This window comes from Erythrolamprus reginae, chromosome 2 (assembly GCF_031021105.1).
Source record: "Erythrolamprus reginae isolate rEryReg1 chromosome 2, rEryReg1.hap1, whole genome shotgun sequence".
In the NCBI taxonomy this organism is placed as follows: domain Eukaryota; kingdom Metazoa; phylum Chordata; class Lepidosauria; order Squamata; family Dipsadidae; genus Erythrolamprus; species Erythrolamprus reginae.
Window position 1 is genome coordinate 217915367 of NC_091951.1, and position 24823 is coordinate 217940189.

The 24823-nt window shown below is 44.3% G+C and overlaps 1 protein-coding gene across 2 annotated transcripts in view; it reads right to left on the bottom strand.

Annotated features, from left to right (window-relative positions):
- Window positions 1-24823, bottom strand: part of LOC139161970 (alpha-2-macroglobulin-like protein 1) — a 100577-nt gene that overhangs the window by 61409 nt on the left and 14345 nt on the right. For both annotated transcript variants that reach the window (XM_070741845.1, XM_070741844.1), the window contains 5 exons: window positions 23785-23869; window positions 20129-20252; window positions 16273-16387; window positions 10982-11091; window positions 3036-3200 (listed from right to left, as the gene is read on the bottom strand). In XM_070741845.1, coding sequence (XP_070597946.1) covers window positions 3036-3200; window positions 10982-11091; window positions 16273-16387; window positions 20129-20252; window positions 23785-23869 — 599 coding nt within the window. The remainder of the gene's footprint in view (window positions 1-3035; window positions 3201-10981; window positions 11092-16272; window positions 16388-20128; window positions 20253-23784; window positions 23870-24823) is intronic.

Consider the following 24823-nt stretch of genomic DNA (forward strand, 5'->3'; position numbering starts at 1 on the left):
TCCATGTTTTCTCCCATTCTGCTATATGGATTTTTCTTTGTAGGTTTTTCTCCCAGGCTACCATTGGATTTTTAATCATCTCTTTTTCTTTCTCATGTTCTAGTAAAATCTGGTATAGTTTGGTTATCTGTTTTTCAGCGTTTCCTGTTAAGATCTTGTCTAGAGTTTGGGTGGAATTTGCTATACCTGGTATTTGTTTAGCCTTATTATATCTTGATTTTATTTGTATATATGTCCACTCGTCCATCCTATAATTTTGTATTTCCAATTCTTGTTTAGTTTTAAGTTCTCCATTTGGATGTAAAATATCTTTATATTTTATGGTCTTGGTAGGGTCTATTAAATTCGGATATACTATGGCTTCCAAACATTCCATACCATTTGAATGTTTTTACCCTGTTTTGCATTGCATAGTATTAACTTAATATTATCCATATAACAACTGTAACCGGTAAAAAAATTGGATAAGACCTGTAAACTGTATAAACAAATTGTGATATATGTATCTATAAAACAATAAAAAGATTTGCAAAAAAAGAAAAGAAAAAAAGAACAAGTGTATAGTCATTGTGCCCAGCAAAAACTAAGCAACCCAAAAAAATACTCATAGAAAGAACCCCTCAAATGAGGCAAAGTCATGTAATTTCACGTTTCAGATATGCAGGGAAAATTTGTATAGGGTCTCAAACTTCGTTTAGGGTCAAATAGACCTGGACAGAACACAGGGGTTTTAACTTAAGGATTCTTACAGGGAGTCCTTGGTTAGCAAGTACACTTGGGACTCTCAATTTAGTCACCAAAAGACATGGTCACTAACTGCCTGTGACCAAAATTTTATTTTAGCTTTCCTTTCCCCCACACTTGCTTGCCCTTTGGAATGCTCACTCCAGTGCTGGGATAATTAGCAAGAGAATTAATATTTGCATTTACATTCATTGGAAAGAAAGGAATTATAAACAGGCATACAATGGGAAATATACTGTAAGACACCCTCCCCCCCCCCAAAAGAGATTGGAAATGTTGGTGCATCTTATACACTGAATACAGCCATTTTTGGCCTCCTGAAGCTCTGCCTTGTATCAAAACGGGTGCACAGAGGCTTTGCAGAGTACTCCTGGGGGCTGTGGGGCAAATACCCCCCATTTTGTGAAAAACTGGCAAAAAAACACGGGGCACAGAGGTTTTGAGAGGCTTGCAGACTGCTCCTGGAGGCTGGGGGAGGGGAATATCTTTTTCCCCCTTACTTACAGCTTCAAAATCTTGGTGTGCCTTATAGTCCAAAAAATATGGTACTTAGAAGGAAATAAGCTAGACCCAGAACTTCCCACTCCTTGTTTAGAAGGCAAACAAATGCCAAATATGTGAAACTGATTAGTCTTGTCAATTACAGGCACCAATTGCCAGCTGGCTAATTAAAGTCAGAGAGTTAAGGTTCTTAATTTGGTGTCAGCAAAACAACTCAAAGGAAGAAACTCAGCTTTTCTGGGGGGGCATGGAGGAAAAAACATGTCAGGCACAAGGCACTGTATATTAATTTGACTGTACAGTGGTACCTCGAGATACGAGTTTAATTCGTTCCGGACCTGGGCTCTTAAGTCGAGCAGCTCTTATCTCGAACGACTTTTCCCCATAGGAATTAATGTAAATAATTTTAATTGGTTCCAGCCCTCAAAAAACTCACAAAGTTAGTCTAAATTATGCAGAAAGACATGTTTTTAATGAAGAAATGTACATGTACATATAAATGAATAATGAAGTTTCTTTCACTTAACTTGTAAACTTTCTTAAACTTTTAAATTTACATATGTTCAACTTCTCTGCCACCCAATCCTGTAGGACAGAGGTCCCCAACCCTTTTTGCACCAGGGACCGGCTTTAAGCGATCAAGAGAGGAATGGGTGAATGAATGGACGGAGGGTGGGAAGGAAGGAAGGAAAGAGGGAAGGGACAGGAACAGAGGAAGGAAGCAAGGAAACTTATGAAAGGGGAGAGTAAGAGAGGAATGAGTGAAGGGAGGGAGGGAGGGAAGAAGGTGGGAAGGAGAAAGAAAAGAAGAAATAGAGGAAGGGAAGGTAAAAGAGAGAAAGAAAAAGAGCAAGAAAGAATGAAAGAAAGAAAGAAAGAAAGAAAGGGGGAAGGGACAGGAACAGAGGAAGGAAGCAAGGAAACTTATGAAAGGGGAGAGTAAGAGAGGAATGAGTGAAGGGAGGGAGGGAGGGAAGAAGGTGGGAAGGAGAAAGAAAAGAAGAAATAGAGGAAGGGAAGGTAAAAGAGAGAAAGAAAAAGAGCAAGAAGGAAAGCTGCAAGCACCCCCCCCCCGAGCCCCCCAGGCCGGCTGCAACCTTTTAAAACACGCGCGCCGCTTCGCAGCTGTCTCCTGAAGCCGAACGCGGAAGTTAGCGTTTGGCTTCAGGAGACAGCTCCTTGGCGCTTGTATCTCGAATTTGGGCTTGTAAGTAGAACAAAAATATCTCTCCCCTCCCAGCTCTTATCTCGAGTTGCTCTTAAGTAGAGCAGCTCTTATGTCGGGGTTCCACTGTAATGGCATAGTCACGTCAGAGAGACAGATGCTATGAAGGACATAAATGTGGGCATAGTTGCAGTTACTTTTTCACTACCACTGTATCTTTGAAATGTCACTCCTTAAGGCAGTTGCTAAGCATCACTACAGTTACTGACAAGCCCAACTGTGACAATACTTAGATATATAAATGAGTGCATACATTGGCTAAGATGTCCCTTTTGTTTCTAAAAAAAGTGAAAGAAGTATAATGTTTTCAAAATGGAACTCATTTCCGCACAAGGATTAGACACATAATTCTTGCATAATTCACACGTGACTTTGTTGTACTGCAAGCCCCACACATATTTTTATTATAATTTAACTATTGCAACTTTAGAATTTAAATCTTTTCATCCATTTTTTGATATTGGGAATATGAACATTTTCATGCCAGTGGCATAAAACGACATTGTTAATATGGGACTGGACACTGTCATGCTTGGCAAATCCCTATTTCTTTGTGTCAACTCACCTTTATAGAAACCAAGGTGTTGTTCCAGGTACTTGTATCCAGAGAGAAGTAGGCCAGACCATTCTCGTCTGTGATATATGAAATGTGGGTCAGCACATCATCAACATCAACAATGAGGTAGACAGTGTAGTTTTGGACTGGTGAATCCATGACCGAAACTTTAATCTGTAGGAATAAATATGTAATTGTTGCAGCATAGCAAATTATGTTAGAATAGGATTGTATTAAAAAAATCTGGACCTCTAGCATAAAAAAACCCTGATTCTATAAAACCAGGACAGGAGGACACTAATCTGCATTCCTGGCAATCAATACAGGGCTCAAATAAAACATCTCACAATAAACAAAGTTTTCACCACATTATAGGATCAAAGGGGGGAATTTTCATTGCCTGGAGCACACAACAGCAGGGTAATTAAGGAAGATTAGCAAGATAAGGAATAAGACTTCAGAGAAATTAGGTGTGAATAAACATCTGCTCTTAGGAAGTTCCAAGGAAATTGTTTCTTGATATCTATGGGAAAGGAAGAACTCAAAAGATATGTTTGAAGTTGTATGGTTGGATGTATCATTTGACATGTATATGTAATTATACCCCATTTCCTTATGTTCCTAAATAAAAAGGGGTACATGGCTCTACACCATGTCACTCCACCCAGAGAGAGAATGTGTCCAGGTTCTTCTTTCTAGGATTCGCTTTCGTGGGTGACCCCACACACAGCTGGGTTGCACTTAGCCCCTTTTGAGGACATCGTCTTCACTGGGGACTTTGACAGCATCCATGCTTAAGAAGGACTGAACCAGAGCAATGCATTCCTTCATTTAGAGGGTTTGAAAATGTTTTTAGGCCATTAAGTCCTACCCTGCTCAGTGCAGGAATCTGCCTTAAAGCATCCCTGGCACAATTGTCTGGTTTCTAATAAAACACATCTGATGGAAATTGCTTTCATACTAAATTATTGCCATTATTTTTAACATTCAGTCAGAACCTGGCTGAACTTGAATCCATTATTCTTGACTTGGAAAACAAACCAGGTCTTAAATTTTACTGTCAGTTACATGAGAAGTGATTTTGATCTTCCCTCAAGTCTAAACATGCACAGTTCATAACTCTCTTGTTATTTGACTCTCTTTCCCTTTAACTGTTTAAAAAGTAGAGTGGCCAGGAATAGACAGGCCAAAGAATAAAATGGAACCATTATTCTTTCTATTATTTGAAACTAAAATTCCACTGATGTTGTTAAAAATGCATTCATTCCTTTTGCAACAACTTAACACTGTTGGCTTATATCCAGTTTGCGATCAATTATTTGCAAGAGTATAACTACCGTATATACTCGAGTATAAGCTGAGTTTTTCAGTCCAAAAAATGGGCTGAAAAACACAACCTCGGCTTATACTCGGGTCATTGACAAACTCACCACAAGGGGGCGCCATTGCCTGAGCCAGAGCGAGGAGGCACCAGCTTTTTTCCCCTCTCGCTTGCCGTAGGAGCTGTGGGAGGGGTGGGGCTGGTTCTTCCTCTCCCTGGCTCAAGCAAAGGAGCCAGCCATGTGCTTCAACCGAGAGGGGGAAAAAGCAATGGAAAGCCGGTGAGGTCGTGTGTGTGTGTGTGTGTGTGTGTGTGTGTATGCCCCCTCTCCCCCCCACCATGAAAAAAGCCAGCTACCTCTTGCTGAAACCCGGAGGCTTTTTTTTTTTACTCCCTGTGTGTATTTGTCAACAGGTTTACAGTAACTATTCCTTGCTCTCTCTGCATTGCCCTTAGTTGGATTAAAAAGGCCCCCTGCTGTCAGATTCTCCTCCCCCTCCTTTGAAAGGATTTAAACTGTTTAAAAAATGGTATTTTGTGGTAGTTGCTATCCTTGCTTGGATAGGAACTAATAAGGCAAGAGCTAGACAGGAATTCCTAAAGTGTGTTTGTGGATCTTTAAAAGTTGCCTTTTATAAAGTGGGTTTGAGAGCAAGTTTCAATTAACAAGTATGAGGGGAAGCATTTTACATATTTTAAAAATGAGTTTGATTCTTAATAGGACCTGCATATTTAGGATACAAAACCACAAGAGCTGTCTGTGTTTTGCAAGTTTTGCTTGTCTCACTAGTTTGTCTGTCTGTCTGTCTGTCTGTCTGTCTGTCTATCATCTATCTATCTATCTATCTATCTATCTATCTATCTATCTATCTATCTATCTATCTATCTATCATCTACCTACCTATCTGGTTTTCTATGCTGATAACCTCACAGCAGCTAATGCTGAAGCTCTGTTTGGATATACAGATTTATTTATTTATTTATTTAGTTAATTAATTAACTGGATCTGTATGCTGCCCCTCTCCAAGGACTCAGGGTGGCTCACAGCATATATAAAAACAGAACAATAATGTAAATCCAATTAATGATGAGATGATGAGAAGGAATCCTGTTTTAAATTTACAGAGCTGGTTTACTGGTTTTCTTTAAAATAAATATTCTAAAACATGTAATCTTCTGATATTTCAATTAATGTAATTTTATTGGTTTCCATTTTTATAAGTTACCAGTAGCCACTGCATTTTCTAACCTCGGCTTATACTCGGGTCAATAAGTTTTCCCAGTTTTTTTGTGGCAAAACTGGTGCCTCGGCTTATACTCGGGTCGGCTTATACTCGAGTATATACGGTACTTTAGTATCAGGACAATCAATTCCAAGAGTGTAGGAGCCTTAGTGCTCTCTGAGCTTGGTTGTTTTCTTGCAGACATTTCAATAGCCAAACCAGGTAACCATATCAGTGCTAGTAACATCACTTATAGCTAGCACTGACAACTGAACCCGCATAATAATAATAATAATAATAATAATAATAATAATAATTATTATTATTATTATTATTATTTATTAGATTTGTATGCCGCCCCTGTCCGAGGACTCAGAGCGGCTCAGAACAATAAAACATCATATACAAATCCAATGTTAAAACAGTATTTAAAAAACCCCTATTAAAAACAGTCATACAGCCCAAATACACCATCCATAAAATCAAAGGCAGCTAAGGATATATAAATCCCTCCATGCCTGGCGACATAGATGAGTTTTCAAAAGTTTGCGAAAGGCAAGGAGGGTGGGGGCAGTCCTAATCTGCAGGGGGAGCTGATTCCAGAGGGCCGGGGCCGCCACAGAGAAGGCTCTTCCCCTGGGTCCCACCAGACGGCATTGTTTAGTTGACGGGACCCAGAGAAGGCCAACTCTGTGGGATCTAATCGGTCACTGGGATTTGTGCGGCAGCAGGCGGTCCCGGAGGTATTCTGGTCCAATACCATGTAGGGCTTTATAGGTCATAACCAACACTTTGAATTGTGACCGGAAACTGATCGGCAGCCAGTGCAGGCTGCGGAGTGATGATGAAACATGGGCATATCTGGGAATGCCCATGATTGCTCTCGCAGCTGCATTCTGCATGATCTGAAGTTTCCGAATACTTTTCAAAGGTAGCCCCATGTTGAGAGCATTTCAGTAGTTGAACCTTGAGGTGATGAGGGCATGAGTGACTGTGAGCAATGACTCCCGGTCCACTGGTGCACCAGGCGAACCTAGCCAAATGCCCTCCTCACCACAGCTGAAAGATGGTTCTCTAATGCAGTGTTTCCCAACCTTTTTTGAGCCGCAGCACATTATTCACATTTACAAAATCCTGGGGAACATTGAGCGGGGGGAGCTAAAAAAAAGTTTGGACAAAAAAACCTCTCTCTTCCTCCCTTTCGCTCTATTTCTCTCTCTCTCCCTCTTTCTCTCTCTCCCTTCCTTCCTCTTTCTTTCCCCCTCTCTCTCCATCCCCCTTCCTTCCTCTTTTTCACTCTCCTTCTCTCTCCCTCCTTCCCTCCCTCTATGTCTTTCCCTCACCCTCCTTCCCCCTCTTTCTCTCTCTCTCTTGCTGTCTTTCTCTCTTTCACTCTCCCCCTCTCTCCCTCTCTTTCTCTCTTGCTATCTCTTTCTCTCTCTTGCTATCCCTCTCTCTCTCTTTTGCTTTCTCTCTCCCTCTCTTGCTCTCTTTCTCTCTTTTTTTTTGCTTTCTCTCTCCCCCCTCTCTCTCCCTCTCTTTTTCTCTCTTGCTATCTCTCTCTTTTTGCTTTCTCTCTCCCTCTTTCTCTCTCTTTCTCTCTCTCTTTTTTGCTTTCCCTCTCTTTCTCTCCCCCCTCTCTTGCTATCTCTTTCTCTTTCTCTCCCTCTCTCCCCCCCTCTCTCCCTCTCTCCCCCCTCTCTCCCTCTCTCTTTCTCTCTTGCTATCTCTTTCTCTCTCTCTTTCTTTTTTTTGCTTTCTCTCTCCCCCCTCTCTCTCCATCTCTCTTGCTATCTCTTTCTCTCTCTTGCTATCTCTCTCTCTCTCTTTTGCTTTCTCCTCCCTCTTTCTCTCTCTTGCTCTCTTTCTCTCTCTTTCTGTCTCTTTTTGCTTTCTCTCTCTTTCTCTCCCCCCTCTCTTGCTATCTCTTTCTCTCCCTCTCTCTTTCTCTCTCTCTCCCTCTCTTGCTATCTCTTTCTCTCTCTTGCTATCTGTCTCTTTCTTTCTCTCTCTCTTTCTTGTACACTATGCCGCATCAACGGCATTGGGCAGTAGCCATGGGGCAGCGGCAGGGTGGTCAGCTGTGAGGCGGAGCTCCGGAACGGAGGCACCGAAGCCGGTGGCTGGACGTGTTGCTAGACGCTGTACATGCTGGTGTTGCGCTGGGCATGGACGTGGGGCTGGAGCCTCCATCCCGGCCCAGCCAGCAGGCAAGTGCCAGCCACGCAATTCCAGCATGTCCAGCCGCAGCCGTTGGTGCCTGTTCTGGACCTCCGCCTCACAGCTGACCACCCTACCCCCCCCCCCCAGCTACAGCAACATGTCCAGCCATCGCCGGTCGGTGCCTCCATTCCGGAGCTCCGCCTCACAGCTGACCACCCTGCCACTGCCCCAAGGCTACTGCCCGCTGCTGCTGCTGTCGCCCTCCCGCTGCCACCACCCTCCCACCAGGCCCCAAAGCTCACCTGCTGCCGCCGCCAAGGAAGCTCCAGCCGGGCGGGGCGCTGTAGCTGCCAGAAAACTTGGAAGGCACAAAGAAGGAAGCTTAGCTTCCGGTCTCACAACTTTTTGCTCTTCGCACTCTCAGCAAAAAGTTACGAGACCAGAAGCTGAGCTTCTTTCTTCGCGGCACACCTGACCATGTCTCGCGGCACACCAGTGTGCCACGGCACACCAGTTGGGAAACACTGCTCTAATGTGAGCTGTGGATCAAGGAGGACGGCCACGTTGCGGACCCTTTCTGAGGGGGTCAATAATTCCCCTCCCCGAGTAATGGATGGACAGATGGAATTGTCCTTGGGAGGCAAAACCCACAGCCACTCCATCTGGTCAGGGTTGAGTTTGAGCCTGTTGGCACCCATCCAGACCCCAACAGCCTCCAGGCATCAGCACATCACATCCACTGCTTCGATGACTGGACATGGGGTGAAGATGTACAGCTGGGTATCATCAGCATACTGATGATACCTCAGCCCATACCCCTGGATGATCTCGCCCAGCAGTTTCATGTAGATATTAAATAGCAGGGGGGAGAGGACCGACCTCTGAGGCACCCCACAAGGGAGAGATTTAGAGGTCGACCTCTGACCCCCCACTAACACTGACTGCGACTGGCCGGAGAGGTAGGAGGAGAACCACTGAAGGACAGTGCCTCCCACTCCCAACCCCTCCAGCCGGCGCAGAAGGGTACCATAGTTGATGGTATTGAAAGCTGCTGAGAGGTCGAGAAGCACCAGGACAGAGGACAAGCCCCTGTCCCGGGCCCACCAGAGATCATCCATCAGCACGACCAAAGCAGTTTCTGTGCTGTAGCCAGGCCTGAATCCTGACTGTTGAGGGCCTAGATAATCAGCTTCTTCCAAGGACTGCTGGAGTTGGAGTGCCACCACCTTCTCAACAACCTTCCCCATAAAGGGAAGGTTGGAGACTGGCCGATAGTTATTAAGCATGGCTGGGTCTAGGGAAGGCTTCTTGAGGAGGGGGCACACAAGTGCCTCCTTGTAAGGAGCCAGGAAGGACCCCCTCCACAAGGAAGCATTGACAATCTAATGGACCCAGCTCTGTGTCATCTCTTGGCTGGCTGAAACCAACTAAGAGGGACAGGGATCCAGTAAGCAGGTGGTGGAACTCACAGCTCCAATGGCCTTGTCCACTTCATCAGGTGTCACCAAGTCAAACTCCACCCATACAGATGTACAAGGACGGGCCCCAGTCACCTCGACTGACTCATTGTCAGCCGACACTGCTATCCAATTGGAGTTGAGGTCCGCCTGGATCCAAGCGACTTTATCAGCGAAAAACAAGTTAAACTCTTCAGCACTGCTCTGTAAGGGCTCCCCAACTCCCCCCTGATTCAGAAGGGAGGGGGTCACCCTAAACAGAGCGGCCGGGCGGGATTCCGCTGATTCAATCAAGGCAGCATGGTACGCGCATCTTGTCGCCTTGAGCGCCACTTTGTAAGTCTTAATGTGAGCTCTTACAAGTGTTCGATCGGATTCGGACTTACTCTTCCTCCATCGCTTCTCTAGACATCTCTTCTGGCGTTTCAACTCCCGGAGCTCCTCGTTGAACCATGGGGCTCTACGGGGTCTAGTGCCACAGAGAGATCGCAGTGGCACAATTCAGTCAAGAGTCTCCGCTGCAGCCTTGTTCCAGGCCTCAGCAAGAGACTCTGCCGAGCTGTGGACGAGCGAATCTGGTAAAACCCCAAGCGCCTTCTGAAAGCCCTCAGGGTCCATCAGGCGTCTGGGGCGGAACCTCCTAATCGGTTCCGCCTCCCTGCGGGAGAGGATTGGAGCCAGGAAGTTAAGCTGCAGTAGAAAATGGTCTGACCATGACAAAGGCAATTCTTCCAAGCCCCTTAGTCTCAGACCACTATTCAATTGCTCCGAGAGAAATACCGTCGGGTGTGTGTCCACCCCCATGAACTCCTGTGCTAATCCTGAGGAACCGCCGAGCGACGGCAGATTGAAGTCCCCCAGGACAATGAGTCCGGGGAACTCCACCGCCAACCCGGCCACCTCTTCGAGCAGCACAGGCAGGGCTTTTGACACGCAGCTGGGAGGCAGGTACATGAGTAACAAGCCCACCTGAACCCCTAAGTCCAACTTCACAAGGAGTGACTCACAACCCGCGATCTCAGGAGCAATGAGTCTACACAGATGGAGGCTCTCCCTGGCTACAATAGCCACTCCTCCCCCCCCCTTCCCTGGGTCGAGGCTGGTGCCATATCTGAAACCCGGCTGGACATATTTCCGAGAGAGGCACCCCTCCCTCTGGGCCCAGCCAGGTTTCAGTAACACATGCCAGATCAGCCTCCTCATCCAGGATCAAATCCAGGATGAGGAGAGCTTTATTCACGACCGATCTGGCATTGAGTAGTAGCAGCTTGAGCCCAGGGTCCGGATTACACTCGTCACCAGGGTCTCGGGTTGAGCTCACGGGGCCAGAACAAGGGATCGCTTTTAGGTAGCAATCTCTTTTTCCTCCAGAACGGCTCGCCCCGTGACTCCCGCCATATCTACCTCTCCCCAGCACAACTGGAATATTCTGGCCCTCTGTCACCCCGGAGATCAATATCCCCATCCCTCCCATCTCTCTACCGCCAGGTAGGCTAGACTCTACATTCATACTATCCCCATCCCATCCAACCCACTCATTCATATAAAAATTACACCACCCATTCCAATCATCCATCCTTAAAAAAAAACCCTATAAATTAGTTAAAATTAATTCTCTAGAAAAATTGGATTGTTATTATTGTTTCCTGTTTTCTGTACATGCTGTGAGCCACCCCGAGTCCTCGGAGAGGGGCGGCATACAAATCCAATTAAATCTAAATCTAAATGTGCCCATTTGCAATGTTAATAATTCCTTATTAAAGTGGAAAAGTGGATTCAGTTGGGTATTACCTTTCCAGAATAAGGGAAACCTTGCTTATAGAAAGGATTGAGTCCTTCAAATTCCAAATTCACTTCACTGGTACCAATAGAAATGCTGTCTGTATTTGTAGCCTCCAGTCCTACATGGAGACAAGATATGAAACATGTCAGGAAAACATGATGGGAAAGTTACATTCTGGAAATAAATAAAAATGAGCATGAAAAAATAATAGAACTAACTAATGAAAATGTCTATGGGTGTTAAAGTCTGAAAATGGATGAAGTAGAGATACTTAATAGAGAGGCTTCTAAAGAGGAGTTTTATTGTGCAATTATATTGCCTTACTCATAACCTTTCATAAAGGGTATAGCTGAAATTCTGATCTTCCTATTAATACTTCTATTTTCTTGTTCATTTCCACCAACATATATCACAGTTAAGTAAGAAAAAACAGCTGTAGAGGTTCCTTCAAATGGTAAGTACTAGGGACATTTCTTTCTGGAAGAAAAACTATATTTGCATGCCACTTTCCCACTCACATTCAGTCCAATTATTTTAGTGAACTACTATTCACTGCCGCAGCGTTTTCACCTTAACGTTTTAAGGTTGGCTTTGGATTTTGGAAAGTTCAATCACAAGCCAAACATCAATACCCTTTGGAGGAGTGTTCTCCATCCAACAGGCTTTGGCAGGGGGAAATGGTGTTGAGTTCCAATTGTACACATCCAGTTTGGCTCTTGATTGTCCATGTCACAACCTCCACTTACAGACAAAATAAGAGAAAATAATGGAACTACAGTAAAGCCCAGTATATTTTTGATCCTAATGGTGCTTCTTGCATAAAATCAGAAGTGTGCGTACGTGTGCATCTGTGTGTGTGTTTGTGTGTGCTCTTTCAGGAAGGCAAATAGGTTTAGGTTTTCTTTAATTTTTGATTGTCAAAAACAGATGAAACAAATCTTATTTCACTCTTCAACAAAGTGATAAAATTAGTGAGCCACCAAAATGCTGTGCATATAATATGCACTGCTCAAAAAATAAAAGGAACACTCAAAGAACACATCCTAGATTTAAATGAATGAAATATTCTCATTGAATACTTTGTTCTGTACAAAGTTGAATGTGCTGACAACATGTGAAATTGATTGTAAATCAGTATTGCTTCCTAAGTGGACAGTTTGATTTCACAGAAGTTTGATTTACTTGGAGTTATATTGTATTCTTTAAGTGTTCCCTTTATTTTTTTGAGCAGTGTATATGGATTTCAGCAAGGAATCTGACAAAATAGACCATAACCTACTTCTTGGTAAGCTAGAACAATGTGGGATAGATATATCACCATCAGATGGATTCATAAATGGCTGGCAAAACACTCAAAGTTTACTCTTTAATAGAAGTACATTTACTTGGAGGGATGTAAGTAGTGGGATACCCCAAGTATGTGTCTAAGGCACAACACTTTTCAATATCTTCATAAATTATTTAGATGAGGGAGTAGAAGGGAAACTCCTCACATTTGCAGATGACACCAAATTGGCAGGAATAGTCAACATCCCAGAAGATGGGGTCAGGATACAAATGGATCTAGACAGACTTGAACACTGGGCCCTATCCAGCAAAGTGAAATTCAATGATGAGAAAAAATCAAATGTACAGGAACAGACTAAATCAGGGATCTTCAAACTATGGCCAATGCAAAATATCCAGCCCGTGTAATGGTGGGATTCAGCCTTGCCCCTTGCCCCATCCCTCACCATCAGCCTTATATTCAAGCAAGCATCCATTCCAGCCGCACTTCTGCAACAATTGAACAGCACTTCTCATCATACCGCTGCTGCCGAAGGTAAGACCAAAGGGCATGGGGGAGGGCCAGGGCCGCCATCAGGAATTTTAGGGCCCCATACAGCCTAAGTGTCTGCCCCCCCTGCCATTTTAAAACTACTGCCCCCCAAATCCCGTGCCATGCCACCATGGCCACACACCCTGGGCAAGCCCTCCCCCAGCCCTCTGAGGTCAAACACAGCCCTGATGTGGCCCTCAATGAAATTGAGTTTGACACCCCTGGCCTGAAGCGAAATCCTATGAACAAGGGCTAAGAGAACGAGAATGTTTAGCTCAACAAATAGAAAACTGAGGGGGAATATAATAGTAGTTTCCCAATCCTTAAAGGGCTGCCACAGAGCAGATGGCATTTATTTATTCTTCATGCCACCTGAAGGTAGTACAAGAAGCAATGGGCGAAACCTCACCAAGAAGAAATGCAATCTGGAAATAAGGAAAAACTTGGGACTGGGCGGCATAGAAATAAATAAATAAATAAATAAATAAATACCTTCTTTTTTATTAAAAGAAATTAATAATTTACAAAAACCAAAATCCATTACTATTAAAACTAAAACAACCAGCAAAACTATTAATAAAAACAGGTGAGGGCTGGTTTTTTTTCTCTGTTATTATTTAAGTCCTTTTACCATATGCTTTAAATCAAGAGTCACTTCTCTCTCTGTTTCTCTCTCTTTCCTGTCATTCTCTGCCTCAATCATTTTCTCATTTCTCTTTTTTTTCTCCCCTTTTTTCTATCATTTCTCTCTCTCTCTCTTCCTTCCACTCTTCTCTCTCTCTCTCTTTCTTCCTCTCTCACTCTCTTCCTTCCTCTCTCATCTCTCTTTCTTTCTCTGTTTCTCTATCTTGCTTTCTTCCTCTCTCTCACTCTCTTCCTTCCTCTCTCATCTCTTTCTTTCTTTCTCTCTCTCTTTCTCTCTCTTGCTTTCTTCCTCTGTCTCGCTCTCTTTCTTCCTCTCTCATATCTCTTTCTCTATCTCTCCCCCTCTTGCGCTCTCTCTCTTTTTCTCACTTTGCCTCTCTTGTTTTCTTTCTCACTCTCTTGCTTTCTCTCTCTCACTCTTTCTCTCGTTTTCTTTCTCTCACTCTTTCTCTCTCTCGTTCTCTCTCTTGCTATCTCTTTCTCTCCCCCCTCTTTCTCTCTCTCTCTCTTTCTCACTTTCTCTCTATCTTGCTCTGTTGCTCTCACTCTCTCTCGTCCTCCGGAGGCTGTCGAAAGTGATTTTCAATGTCGGGCGCGCGGGCCGGCGCGCGCTCTCCCCACTCCCCTGCCAGCCAGCCCGGAACATTCAAAGTAATGTTCGGTGAAGGTTTTTCTTACTTTGAATGTTTCGGGCGGACTGGCAGGGGAATGGGGAGAGCGCATGCCAGCCCACACGCCTGACATTGAAAATCACCTTCGCCGGCCCCCGCTGTGAGAACGCCTGCCCCGCCTCTCTTGCAGCGGAGGAGAAATAGAAGCGGATAGGGCGGGCAGGTGGGCGGGCGGGGGGCAGCGGCGAGTAGCCAGGGGCACGAGGGGGCTAGAGGCGCGGGGGGCAGGGGACGGCCATGGCTTCGTGTGCGCCCATGGAAAAGGGTACAAGGGGGGCGTTTTGGGGTGCACTGGTGCAGGCCTGCGCAGCCTACAGCAAACGGTGTGGCACAATGACTGCTGCGGGCACCAAGGGGCTGGCACACGGTGGCAGGCCAAAACCGGTGGCCCCCCATTTTTCAATTTGGCCGGGCCCCTGACACCAGTACCAGTAGTACCGGCCTATCGGCAGCCCTGGGGAGGGCTGGCTGATACTGAAGGCTGTTGATACAGCCACATGCCCCCGGGCTGGCGGGGGAAGGGCTGTGGCAGCAAAGCAGTCAGGGCTTCTGGGCTGGTGGGAAAGGGTTGAGGAACTGTGAATCAACCCCCTGTTTAAAAAGTTTGAGGACCCCTGGATTAGATGAAATGGCAGTAACTGTGAGAGGGGTATTACAGTCCTAGTGAACAGACACTTAAATATGAGCCAGCAGTGTGTGGCAGGTGCCAAAAAAGCCATTGCAATCCTAAGCTGCATTAACAGAGAGATAGACTCAAGATCACCTGAAATGTTAATATCACTTTATAAGTGGGCAGACCACACTTCTGCATCCAGTTTTGGTTACCACAGTATAAAGATGTTAAGACTTTAAATGGAAAGAATGCAGAGAGGAGCAACAAAGATTATTAAGGGGCCAGAGGCTAAAACAAATGAAGTATAGTTGCAGGAATTGGGTATAGCTAGTTTAGAGAAAAGAAGGACTAAGGTTGACATGATAGCAGTGTTCCAATATTTGAGGGGCTACCATGAAGAAGAGGGAGTTACCCTATTTTCCAAAGCATCAAAAAGACAAGAAGTAATGGATGAAAACTAATTAAGGAGAGAATCAAGAACAAAGAACTAGAATTAAGGAGAAATTTCCCAACAGTGAGAACAATTAATTAGTGGAATGCTTGCCTCCAGAAGTTGTGGATGTCCATCACTTGAGACTTTTAAGAAGAGTCATTTATGTAAAATTATATAGGACACTAATGGCGAACCTATGGTACGGGTGCCACAGGTGGCACGCTGAGCCATATCTGCTGGTATGCGAGCTGTTGCCCTAACTCAGCTCCAACGTGCATGTGTGTGCTGGCCAGCTGAGTTTTGGCTCACACAGAGGTTCTGGGAGGGCATTTTTGACTTCCAGAGAGCCTCTAGGGGGTGGGGGAGGGCATTTTTACCCTCCCTCAGCTTCAGGGAAGCCTTTGGAGCATGAGGAGGGCAAAACATGAGCCTACTAGGCTCACAAGAAGCTAGGAAACAGGTGATTTCCAGCCTCCAGAGGGCTGTTTTTGCCCTCTCCAGGCATTGAATTATGGATGGCGGCACTCACACATGTGCGATAGGACATGCCTATGCTCTGTCGGCACCCAAGGAAAAAAGGTTCGCCATCACTGATATAGGATCTCCTGCTTGAGAAGACCTCCAAGATCCCTTCCAAACATTATTCTGATGTTTGTTAAAGGGGAGAATTCAAACCTTTGAAAGACAGTGGTTACAGTGGTTATCACATTTGCAAGCCACAAACAGTTGTTTTAAGATGGACAACCACACAAATCTTTAAAATAAATAAATAGTGGTATTTCACCTTTTGTTATATCCAGTATTGGGTTCTTACCACTACGGACCACTCTATAGTCTGGTAGGGAAAATGGAGCTCCACGTGCAGCTCTGTGTGACCAGTGGGTGGGGGCGGGTGCTTGCATGAGATTTGGCTTCTGTGCATTCACAGAAGCCAAATCTCATGCAGGTGGGTGTGCTCACCCATCGGTCACACAGAGCTGCACACGCAACCGCACTGGTAGCAGCAGCGACTGGGAACCCTTGCCTGGTTATATCCCATGAGTGATTTGCCTGGAGAAATATGGCTAAAAACTCAGAAACAAACAAAAGTGAATCTTAAACATTGCATTTCCTTGTACCTGTTCCTTCTTCCTTCAGTGTTGCAGATATTGTTATCCAGTTCTTGTAGCCTTTTCCAAACAGATTAATATCAATCCCATTAATAGTAAAAGTGGCACAACCATTTTTATCTGTCTAAATTATAAAAACAAAAGAGAAATAGTGATTAGAACAGCTCTAACTCTATCACACTGCGTGGGTTTGATTACTTTGTGTCACTTCGTGATTACTTTGTGTCACACCAGTTACTCAGAACTGCTTAGATATTCTTTGAAATACAATGCTGTTGTTGTACCATTAGTATACATTAAATTATCCAGCAACATAATGGGAACAAAAATGTTTCAGCACCTGATCTATCTTTGACACACACAGGGGAGCCGGGCACTGTGAGAGGGCAGGAGGGAGAGTCTGTGCCTTCTCCGCTTTGCAATGTCCCTCCTCATGGGGGACCCCTTCACTCTCCACACGGTACCTCTGCTGCTGCTGCTGGGGCTTCTCCCCATGCAAAGGAATTGGGAGACTGCCATGCGCATGGGCGTGTGTGCGTGTGTGTGTGTGTGTGTGTAGGCGTGCGTGGAGGGATGTTGCAAAGCAGAGAAGGCACTGACTCACCCTCCTGCCCTCTCACAGCACCTGGCTCTCCTCCTCACCTCCTCTGTCAAAAGTTGAGCAAACTTTTCTGCTTCCCTGCCGCAGCTGCTGCCGCCCTCCAGGTGCGCCTCCACATACACACACACACCAGCCTCCCAATTCTTTTGCATGCGGGGAAGCCCCAGCAAGCAGCAGCAGAGACACCGCATGGAAGGCAAAGGCGTCTGATCCCCCGCAAGGACCAGAATCGAGGGAATCCTCTCCTGTGAGTTGCCCATCCTAGACGCTCATCCAGAGCGGATGCTGCCGTGGTTGGGTCTGGAAGCCGAAGAGCAGGAGTTGGGGGAAAGAAAGCTTCCACTTTTTGTCTGCATGGAAGGAAAGCAGCAGAAGTCTTTCTTTCTTTCCCCCAAACTCCAGCTCTTTTGGCTTCCAAACCCAGCCAGGGCAGCAGCAGCTCTGGACAAGCGTCTAGGAGAGGCAGCTCACACTGGGGAGAGCTGCGAGATGCGTGTCCTACATGGGACTTGTAGCTCTATCGTGTTCTTCAGAGTTGTGTCCAGAGAAGGAAGACCATTGTATTTTCATTTTATTTTATCTTACTTCTGGTTTTAAATTTCTTTTGTTCATCACATTTCACTCTTTTCCAGTATTTTGCATAGCATTACTTATTTCAAGAAGGGATAGAGTAAATGATTCACAGGTTTTCAGGTTTCAATTTATTCTATTACCGTATTTTTCGCTCCATAAGACGCAGTTTTTTTCCTCCCAAAGTAGGATGAAAAATCAGCCGCGTCTTATGGAGCGAAGAGGCAGGCAGGGGGGGGGAGGCGCAAGCTCAAAAAGCGCCTTCGCCCCGGAGAGCAGCCGCCGCCGACCTCTTCCTCGCCCGCGGAGTGGTGGGAGCAGGCCGAGCAGAAGCGCCCCCGCCCCGCGCCGGAGAAGTCGCCCCTCCGAGCCCGACGTTCCGGGCAGATGTGGCAAGAGCGAAGCTCGCCCACCCGCGGCCCGTTGCAGTGCTGAGCGAGTGGGGTCGCTGGCGCCACGGTTCACTCCTGCCCACCCGCCCCCACCCACCGGTCCCTCTTTTTTCCCACCAGCACTCCAGGCGGCGGCGGGCGGAGGATGACCCGTGCCAGCCGCCCTCCTCGCCGGCGGGGCCTTCGCCCCGGAGAGCAGCCGCCGCCGACCTCTTCCTCGCCCGTGGAGTGGCAGGAGCAGGCCGAGTAGAAGCGCCCCCCGCCCCGCGCCGGAGAAGTCGCCCCTCCGATCCCGTTGTGGCGCTGAGCGAGTGGGGTCGCTGGCGCCACGGTTCACTCCTGCCCACCCGCCCCCACCCACCGGTCCCTCTTTGTTCCCACCAGCACTCCAGGCGGCGGCGGGCGGAGGATGACCCGTGCCAGCCGCCCTCCTCGCCGGCGGGGCTCCGGAGCGCATCGGGAGCGGCGGTTGCTGCCTGCTCGCCCCGCTGGCTCTCTCCTGCGCGGCGAGCAGCTGCCGTGTGGCTCGGGCGGAGCGGCTCGCCCGGGATGATGCTCTGCCCCGCGAGCGCCTCTGGGACTGCAGGACAACCCCCCCCCCGCCTGACCGCCCGCCTGCTCGCTCGCTCCCGCTGCCGCACGGTGCGTGGGCCCGCACTGCGTCCGACCGGGCGCCCTCCTGGACAGCCGGGGCTGCAGGGGAGACATTCCGTTCCGGGGCCGGTGGTGGGTTTCGAGCGCCACCTCCGTGGAAGAGCGCGCCGCGACTTGGAGCAGGAGATTGAAACTCATTAAATTCTCTTTTAACAGTGATAGCTGCTAGCTACTTTATGTAAGATGCTGCCTGGCATTGTCATACAAGTTATTATTTACCCTTGTATCTGAGCTTTAGTACAAAGTCAATTATATTTAACATCAAAATGATCCAAGTGAGATGTTGCTTGTTTGTATATTTTCCCAATTCCCCTAGGGCAGTGTTATTGTAATAAATATTTTAGCCTACTTTTTGGCTCAAAATATTTTTCTTCTATTTTCCTCCTCTAAAATCTAGGTGCGTCTTATCAGCAGGTGCGTCTTATAGAGCGAAAAATACGGTAGTTCCTTTTTATATAATTCACTCATGCATACATTTGCATTTTCATGTTCTTGTCTGTATAGATGTATTAACTTCCAATGAAGAAGAAGCATATAAATCTAACAATATAGTATCAACAGTAGAGCCCTTCAAATTTCTAGGTTCTATTATATATGAAGACCTAAAATGGTCACTTAACATAAAAAATGTCATTAAAAAAGCACAACAAGGAATGTTCTTTCTGCGTCAATTCAGGAAGCTCAAACTGCCCAAGGAGTTCTACAGTTCTACAGAGGAATCATTGAGTCTGTCATCTGCACCTTTATAACTGTCTGGTTTGGTTCTGCAACCCAACAAGACTTACATAAACTTCAGAGGATAATCAGAACTGCAGCAAAAACAATTGCTGCCAACCTGCCTTTCATTGAGGACCTGTATACTGCATGAGTCAAAAAGAGGGCCATGAAAATATTTACAGACCCCTCACATCCAGGACATAAATTGTTTCAACTACTACCCTCAAAATGACACTATAGAGCACTGGACAGGATAACTAGACACAAGAACAGTTCCCCCCCCCCCTCCGAATGTCATCACTCTACTAAACAAATAATTCCTTCACTAATGTCACCATTAACTAAGGCTGCATTACTATTACTTCTCATCATTCCTATCACCCATCTCCACCCACTTATGACTGTATGACTGTAACTTGTTGCTTGTATCTTTATTATTTATATTAATATTGATTGATTCCTGATTGCTTATTTGTACCCTATGGCAACCATTAAGTGTTGTACCTTATGATTCTTGACGAATGTATCTTGTCTTTTTATGTACACTGAGAGCATATGTACCAAAGAAAAATTCCTTTTGTGTCCAATCACACTTGGCCAAAAAAGAATTCTATTCTATACATACTTTGAAGAAGAAGAAGGCCTCTGAAGAAGACTCCTTCTCAACACAATGATTTTCTAATAAATATCTTGCCTTAAAATTAGCAAGCTTTCCTCTTCTTTCTTATTCAATATCCGCTAATCCCAAAGATTATAAAACATACTAAGTAAACCTCCATGCTGACCTACAGTAACTGGCCCTCTCTAAGTAGTTCTCTTCCTTTCCACCCTCTGTCTTTGTCTTTTGGGATTATACATGAGACCATCAGTCTGTAAACCGAAGAAAAGGAGTAATTTATCCAAACCTCCCTTCGTGCAAAAACAACCTTACCCACTCTCCGTATTCTTTTACAATATCAGGCAAAGTTATGTTGGTAACTATTTCAAAAGCTTCTGATGGATTCCTTGTCAAGGTGATAGACACATTTCCTTGGACAGGTTTTCCAAATGTGTACCTGTGAGAAACAAATGGGAGAATGGAAACAATATTAAGTATTAAGTATTAAGTAATGGTTTTGTGCTGCATCAGGAGAAATCCTGAATGTATCAGGGGTTAAATTGTAAACATTCCCTCAAATCAACTCAACTGACCCTGATGGATCTAGTAAACTCAAGCCTAGACTAATTCTTGTGGTTTTCTGAAGGTCCAAAAGAAAACTCATATAGCGAAGGACAGGGACGGATTGCTCTTACCTGCTGCTACCAGTGCGCCGCGCGCACAGCATGAGGAGTCTCGCATGAGCATGGGTCCCCAGCATGATTTTGCTTCCACTCACGCGAGGGGAAGTGTGCGAGAGATTTCAGCAATGTTTGGCTTCCAGACATAAAATTTTGCTTCTGCACATGAGCAGGAAGCAAAAAATACCAATTTTTTTTCAAAGAAAGCAGTGATGATAGAGCAGTTGTACACAAACAGTGCAATCTGGTACCAGTAGCAACCCACCACTGGTGAAGAAGCCTTTAATGGACAGATCAAATCACATTTTAGAAACATAGAAACATAGAAGACTGACGGCAGAAAAAGACCTCATGGTCCATCTAGTCTGCCCTTATACTATTTCCTGTATTTTATCTTACAATGGATATATGTTTATCCCAGGCATGTTTAAATTCAGTTACTGTGGATTTACCAACCACGTCTGCTGGAAGTTTGTTCCAAGGATCTACTACTCTTTCAGTAAAATAATTTTTTCTCATGTTGCCTTTGATCTTTCCCCCAACTAACTTCAGATTGTGTCCCCTTGTTCTTGTGTTCACTTTCCTGTTAAAAACACTTCCCTCCTGGACCCTATTTAACCCTTTAACATATTTAAATGTTTCGATCATGTCCCCCCCTTTTCCTTCTGTCTTCCAGACTATACAGATTGAGTTCATTAAGTCTTTCCTGATACGTTTTATGCTTAAGACCTTCCACCATTCTTGTAGCCCGTCTTTGGACCCGTTCAATTTTGTCAATATCTTTTTGTAGGTGAGGTCTCCAGAACTGAACACAGTACTCCAAATGTGGTCTCACCAGCGCTCTATATAAGGGGATCACAATCTCCCTCTTCCTGCTTGTTATACCTCTAGCTATGCAGCCAAGCATCCTACTTGCCTTTCCTACCGCCCGACCACACTGCTCACCCATTTTGAGACTGTCAGAAATCACTACCCCTAAATCCTTCTCTTCTGAAGTTTTTGCTAACACAGAACTGCCAATGCAATACTCAGATTGAGGATTCCTTTTCCCCAAGTGCATTATTTTACATTTGGAAACATTAAACTGCAGTTTCCATTGCTTTGACCATTTATCTAGTAACGCTAAATCATTTACCATATTACAGACCCCTCCAGGAATATCTACCCTATTGCACACTTTAGAGTCATCGGCAAATAGGCAAACCTTCCCTACCAAACCTTCCCCTATGTCACTCACAAACATATTAAAAAGAATAGGACCCAGAACAGACCCTTGTGGCACACCGCTTGTAACCTGACTCTGCTCAGAAAACTCGCCATTAGGTTAGGTTAGGTTTATTGGATTTATATGCCGCCCCTCTCCGCAAACTCGGGGCGGCTCACAACAATAATAAAAAACAGTACAGTACACAATACCAAATCCAATGCCCACCCATCCAGTTCCAATTGAAATTAATAATCTCATAAAAAACAGTATATATAAAAAACAGGCACACAGTCAATCAATCAACCAACAGAACAACATGGGCAAGGGGGAGGTGTTTAACAATAACTCTCTGATGTCTACGCTTCAGCCAGCTTGAAATCCACTGAACTATCCAGGGATTAAGTCCAATCTTCACTAATTTATCTATCAGCTCTTTATGTGGAACCGTATCAAAGGCTTTGCTGAAGTCCAGATAGGCAATATCCACGGCACCACCTTGATCCAACACCTTTGTGACATAGTCAAAGAACTCAATGAGATTAGTCTGACACGATTTGCCTTCAGTAAAGCCATGCTGATTTGGGTCCAATAAGTTATTGTTTTTTAGATTTTGTTTTTAATTTTAAAAGTTTGAAAGACATAGAAGAAAATGCCTGTCTGAAAATAATGGGCCATCTTTGTAAATGTCATGCCACAAAAATCTGACATGGAAGAAAGTCTGGAACAAAAAAACATTTGGTAGTTTAGTAATTAATGAAAATAAGAGAATTTTCCACATTTGATTAGTACAAGCTACATGGCATTTCTTCAATTAAGGAGCAAGAAACATACATATAACATTATCATCAAATTAGTGTAAATGTCAATAAAATACATTCTTTTAATTTCTGCTTTCTAAAAATTGGAAGAACTGTAGGTGGAAGATAGAAACAGTGAGAATGTTTATTGCCTCTTTCATGGACATTTAAATACACCCTATTTTGGGGGGGGAGAGACGAAGGGAGGAGATGGGGGGAATTGAGAGTAACAGAAATGCAATAAAATGGTTTAAAAGGTTGATATCACCATATGTGGGAGCACATTTACAGCACAGGAAGGCAAATATTTTGAATCATGGTTATAATGGTTTAAAATTATGATTGGCATTTAGTAGCTAAAGATAATAAGATAAGATAATAAGAAGCAATAAATAGTCAGGGCCAGACTATTTACAGGACCGCCTCCTCCCTCATACCTCATTGCAGGCAGTAAGAGCCCACAGAGACGACTTTCTCCAGGTCTCGTCTGCAAACAATGTTGTTTGGCGGGACCTCGGGGAAGAGCCTTCTCCTCCCTACCGATCTTCCAGAAAGCCATTAGGACCTGGCTTTTCTGGCAGGCCTGGAATTAGATTGACTGCTTTGCGTGTATGATTCTTTTAAGGGTATTATTTATCATTATTATTGATTTTTATTATGTATTTGTGATTGTATTTTAATATTATTGTATTTATCGCATTTGTTGGTCGCTCTGAGTCCGCTTTGGAGTGAGCAGCATATAAATCAATCAATCAATCAATCCAAAAATAAATAAATAAATAAAATAAAGTTGATAAAACTACTCCCCAGCCTATTTTATGTTACCTACTTCAGGTTATATTTCAAAAGATTTCCTGTAACCCGGAGACATTCTTGCTCCTAAAGATAATGTTGTCTGGCGGGACCTGGGAGAAGGGCCTTCTCTATGGCGGTTCCGATTCTTTGGAATCAACTCCCCTCAGAGATTCATACTTCCCCCGCCTTCCTGGCCTTTTGAAAGGTTTTAAAAACACACCTTTGCCGGCAGGGCTCGGGCCATTGAGCACTGACATTCTGCTCTAGCTGACAATATGATTGTGATTGGATTAATTTGGTTGAATGTTTTTTTATTGTTTAGGATTTTAGACTTAGGTTTTATCTTGGGTTTCATAAATTTTGTATTTTGTATTAGATTTTATCTTGTAAGCTGCCCTGAGTCTGCTAGAGAAAGGCATTCTAGAAATATAAATGAATGAATGAATGAAGAAAGAAAGAAAGGAAGGAGGGAGGGAGGGAGGAGGGAAGGAAGTTAAAGGTTTTACTTACTTTCCACAGACACTTAGCTGAAATACTTCATCTAAAATGGTAATCATTGATGGGTACTTGAAGAAAATTTCAAACCTAGGCAGTTCTGCAACATCCAATAAAACAGAGAAGAAAATGGAAATTTTAGTTCAATAATGATGAATCCATCATGCAAAACCACAAATGAATTGGCCTGGAGTTAACACAAATCCCATCATGAAAGTTAAGGGTTTTTAACTTAGGAAAAGGAGATAATGTCACAACAATATGAAGTTATCTCTGTTTCTAATAGTCCTAGAAGTCAAGATGGAAAAACAAAAATATTTCCTATCCAGCAGCGTTGACCTATAGAATTTACTATTATATAAATGTCAACATGATACCTTATAAATTAGACACATTCAAGTGTATTTTCTTCTTAACAACAGAGACAGATATTTGATGCCTATAAAACCAGAAGAAGGAACTAAACAAATCCTCCAGGGTCTTCTTAAGTTAACATATTTTAATTAAATTATCCTTAAGATCTTTGCAGACCAAGGAACATAGCCCTTGGAATTCCTTTTCTTTTAATGGCTCCATCTGCTCTCCAGAGCTGTTTCTCCCTTAGGAGCAAGATCAAGAGAAATATATATATGTTTCATATACAATGAAACATATTTAAGACAAATCTATCTCAGCAATTAGTAGGCCTTGCCTAATAAAGATGACAAGAGGCAAATTATACATGGCATTAATTGTCATTAATTGGCATCAATTTTATTTTGCCACAGAGGTGATTCAGTGGTTCAGTGATGCTATAATTCACTAGTATAAAAATTGTAACCACTGTAAAATATGGCCAAACCAGTCATTTGAATGCTGGTGTACTTTGAACTTCAACTCCTATAATTTTTACAAGAATACAAATGAAGAATGATAGATTAGATAAGAGTCTGTTATAGAATAAGGCAAAAATCCTATATTTTTCAGATTATAAGATGCAGCTACCCCCAACCCAAAGAGGCTGAAATTTGGGTGCACCTTATGAATGTAGCTTTTACTAAGCTTTTTTTCAGCC